The sequence below is a fragment of the Argopecten irradians genome, chromosome 14, assembly GCF_041381155.1.
Source record: "Argopecten irradians isolate NY chromosome 14, Ai_NY, whole genome shotgun sequence".
NCBI classification, from domain to species: Eukaryota; Metazoa; Mollusca; class Bivalvia; order Pectinida; family Pectinidae; genus Argopecten; species Argopecten irradians.
In genome coordinates, this window is record NC_091147.1 from 16,469,749 (window position 1) to 16,474,260 (window position 4,512).

Sequence of the window (4,512 nt, forward strand, 5' to 3'; positions counted from 1 at the left end):
ACAAATTCTCAGCTAAGTGGAGTAATCGGGATATCTCGAAGAAGCAAAATATCAAGATGACATGAAGATGATATGATTTTCTTATATGATTATGGAAGGTTTAGAGAAAACTGATAAAAAATGATACATAACTCGATTTAACGATCAAATGGTTTTTTGTCATCCGATTTTGTTTTTATTTTTAATCATAAACATCAAAAAGATATAGCTCTTTTTATTAGTCTAGTTTTAACGAATTTAAAAAAATAACAAAAAGTATGTTGGATAAGGAAACATCTGATAAATGTATTATGTTATGGGAGGTTAACATAAAGTGATGGTGTTCTTTGTCAACTCATCAACTTTAGAATGCTTCATATATGGTTTCCGAAGCTTCACATTGCCGATCGGTTTTGAGGTAATGAGGTTCCATATAATAGTCAGTTTAAAGAGTTTTTTTCTTTAAACTCTTGCATTCGAGATATTGAGGTTTCATAAATGGTTTGTGAATGTAAATATTTACTAAAAAAACATAATGATAAGTTTTACTAAGTATTTTCGAAGTTTTACATACATCTATTGACGTTAGGATGGCGATGTGCTTTGAAGGCTTGTAAAGACCAGTTAACTTTGGAATTTCAAATAAGGTAATATCCGGTTAACAAGTTTTACACCAAAGCTTTTACGTTGGTCCCTAATCTCTGGTATATTGTAGAAGCTTGACATTTTTCGTGCTGGTTGTGTCCTCGCCAAATCCTGCCCATATGACGCCTTTGGTGTCGACACATAAAGCCTGAGGTCTGAATGTGTCTGTATGTAGCAATCTCAGGTATATTCCATCCCCACTCAACAGATGAAGACATCTGTTACTGTAATCAGCAACTATTAACTGTCCCATTGAATCGTATGTTACGTCATACGGGTCAAAAGGTCGTGATCCAGGCTTGGTCGCGTGCTGCGATCGTCCGTATCTCCAAACTTCCTGTAAATGTATGTCTAGTACTAGGACAAGTGGTTCGTCCTTACCACCATCGACTGACCAATCACCATCCCCCACCGCTACGTTTTTACTCACCTGACACTCTGTCAACCTCCATGGCGAAACAACTTTTTGTTTCTTAAACAGTGAAGCTTTTGTAGTATTAACCAGTTTTCCAGTTTGAGTGTACTTTGTAATTTTCTGTTTAGATCCTACTAAGACTTGGTCGTCTTTAGTGACACATAGGCTTAAGGGTTCGGATTTGGTACTGAATTGCCATTTCAGTTCGCCTGATGTGAGCTTCACAACACTGTTGTCTTTGTTTGAGCAGGCCCAAAGTGCATATGTTTTCGGTACCACACATATATCTGTGATTCTAACAAGACTTTCCTTCAGCTGGTAGACCTCTCCTGTAGGGGTCCAATCGGTAATAGTCTCACTTGACATCTCACAGGACCACGCTCCTCCTCCAATAGTTGGGCAGATCGATTTGATGTTGTTAGTAGGTGCCCACTCTGCCAGAACTTTAGCTTTAGGTAAGAGGTTTGGACGATCTGGACTTGCTCCCGAAGCTGCTGATGGTTGCGTCAGACTCATTTCTCCCAATGCAGTCAGTAAAGAGGGACATAGATTGGGGGTGAATTTAGCGGTACCCATGATCGGTCGAGTAGGTAGTGTAGTTCCTGTACGGATTATCTTCATTGTGTCGAACACTTCGATGTCGGATCCAGTCTGAAGTGACTGTTTACACCGCTCTAAATTCTCTTTAATGTCTCCAAGCCTCTTTTCCAATTCATCCTTGTAGCTGATGATGAGCGCCGTGTTTTCATCTTTGGAACATTTCAACTGAGATAGCGTTTGAGCTATCATTGTATCAACATCTTGTTTCAGCTTAGTGCCTTGGTCTTCCACTTCCAGCTCTACACTTTTGTAATGGCTTAAATGTTTCTCCAATATATCTTCCATAGAGTTGATTTCCTTTCGGATTTCCATCAAGTCATTTTTCTCGGTGTCACTGACGAACTGTTTAATTTTGTTCTTGTTGTCAGGAGTGACGACACTTAACTGGACAATGTTGTGACCTTTGTGAGTAGTAGAAATACAACTGACGCATATGAGGTCTGCGCATGACTCACAAAACCACTCGAATGTCTTCCCTTTGTGACTAGGATTCAAACATGTCCTTTGTCCAAGAACTGGTACTTGTGCTGTCATCTTTTCTCTGTAACCTACTCAAACGAAGGTCATGATTTTTTGCTCAAGTACAACGCCAGTACGCTTTGAGTGTTCACCTTGCGTCCATAGTAACTAAACAACGACATTTCTGTAAAAAAAAATGATAATACTAAGATATTTTCGATGCAATAAAAACAATTTTTGAATTCATTTGATCACATAAATTACATTTAAACTTTACGTCTAAATAGTGTCCTCCCTTTGATAGCGTTTTGAAAATATTACTTAACAACTGAGTTTTCACATTTCGTTAAAGTATGTTAGAAAAATAATCAATCATAAGTGGACAGTGGTTACCTCAACCTTTGTTAAAGATTTCGGCCGTTAACCCTTAGGTTGACCAATCAAAATCTTTCACTTAGAATGAAATATCCCTATCCACTTGATAGATACATGTGATATCATATAAATCTTAGATTCAAGCATGGAATACCTAGGCATACTGTACGAAATTATCCGTTAAAGAACAAAGGACAAATAGTTACTGTACATATAGAAAGTAATCCAAGAACACCAGAAGCGAGTTTCATATGTTCATAGCTATAATTTATCCGATTTACTGTGTATTTATTGTACTTCAGCTCAATAATTTATCCGTAGTTGATTTCTTTATGTTAGTAATAGGAAGAGGAAGAGTGCAGGCATTAGGTGGTTAAGATAGGGTGAATAAGGACAAAACTACCTGTCGAAGAAACACTCAGCGACAAAACTGACACACACAATTTTACCTGATACTAGTTTTACCTGTATATTTTACCTACCAGGCTATATGTGTCCGTTATATTTAGATATGAACTTAACACAATATTCAAGTCTAACATGCTTCATAATTCACATATATGGTAAATTTCATCTTCGATATTCCAAGGGATACTACCACTAGCTCAGTATCCACAACTATAAACTATGTCATATCAAAACTGATGGTCCTCTGCGTGACACCAGGTAAGACAGGTAATTTGGTTTTTTGATGTACATCCAAAGAATGGGATAACGTTGTGTCTTCAAAGGAATCCTCCATAGGTGAATGGTCAGTTTTTATATCCCTGAAATGTCTTCATGCTGCTATGACATAATCCTGGGGTGGATATAACGACAGTGATAATAACCCCCGAAGTAAAGAGGTTATAATAATATTTATAAATTATAAAATAACTGCCAATCAAAACACAGTGTACACATCTATATGAAGCATTAAAATACTATTTTCGACTTCACATTTTACGTAGTTTGCAATCCAAGATAAATATATACAATAATCCAAGTATAACATAACACAGGAAATACTATGTTCTAGATATGGCAGCATCATTGATACTTCAGGAATTAATATCACTGATGATATACCATCTTCTGGACGATTGTCATAGTAAAACTAAAGGCATTTCCGGAGACAAAAACCAATCACATATATATATCTGGGCTTCCTTTGAAGATGACAAAGGAGCGATGTCCAACGTCAAAGCCATACAGTCTACTGTTAATCGATCAATCAAATCAGTTTGATATACAGCAAATATTAAAACTACTCTCTATCATATTATATACAAGTCGCCGCACACAGATCCTTCAGTTTATCAGCAGTGATATGGTAGCCCCTGAGCCTCGAGGTACACTGTAGGAGATAGATACACTGTCACCATTCTCAATAATAATAAAACATACCTGTTGATATGAAGAGGTAGTTTCTCCATCAACGCCTTATTGCTGTGTGTAAAACACATATATGTACCAATGCGTCCACTATAAGCACGTATTTCCCATCAACAATGGCGGGTATGTAATGTGGGTGTGTACTGGGTTTCCCGAGAAATGTAACGGTTCAGTGGTTATACAACCCGTTATACATACAGCATGTTCCATTTAAATATATGTAAACTCCTACTGCGTTATCAATAAAAATGTTATTACTGTGTTTTAGTTTGGTTATTCTAGAACTTACTCGGTGTATCTGAATAGGAAAGTATTAGTTCATTGTGAATACGTATTATTGTTAATCTGTATATAAATGAAGACCATAGGCTACATATTAGCATTTATTAGGTCAGATGCGTGCTATATTAAGCGTGTGTATACTTTCCACTTCAGTCGTCAAAGATATAAATAGCTTAATGGAAATTCTAAAAGAAACACAAATAAATTTGTGAATACCCGTGATAATCGTATAATATGGATAAGTTTAGTTTATGTGGCATTCAAGACAAAATATTACATAGCTTAAATCATTATACCTTGTTGAAGCTGTGATATTTTGCACATTAATAAATCACATTTGAACAGAACTAAAAGGTGTGCATTTAAATATTTAAAAAAAATGA

The 4,512-nt window shown here is 36.3% G+C and overlaps 1 protein-coding gene across 1 annotated transcript; it reads right to left on the reverse strand.

Moving 5' to 3' along the window:
- Window positions 1-201: 201 nt before the first annotated feature.
- On the reverse strand, window positions 202-4,018 carry LOC138307417 (tripartite motif-containing protein 2-like). The gene is made up of 2 exons (XM_069248159.1): window positions 3,860-4,018; window positions 202-2,282 (listed from the first exon to the last, which is right to left on the reverse strand). Exon 2 carries the CDS (start codon window positions 2,171-2,173, stop codon window positions 674-676), a length of 1,500 nt encoding a protein of 499 aa, XP_069104260.1. The 5' UTR covers window positions 2,174-2,282; window positions 3,860-4,018; the 3' UTR covers window positions 202-673.
- Between the last annotated feature and the right edge of the window lie 494 nt (window positions 4,019-4,512).

Bases quoted from the DNA above. Each gene is read 5' to 3' on its own strand.
- LOC138307417 (XM_069248159.1), bottom strand. From the start codon at position 2,173: ATGACAGCACAAGTACCAGTTCTTGGACAAAGGACATGTTTGAATCCT.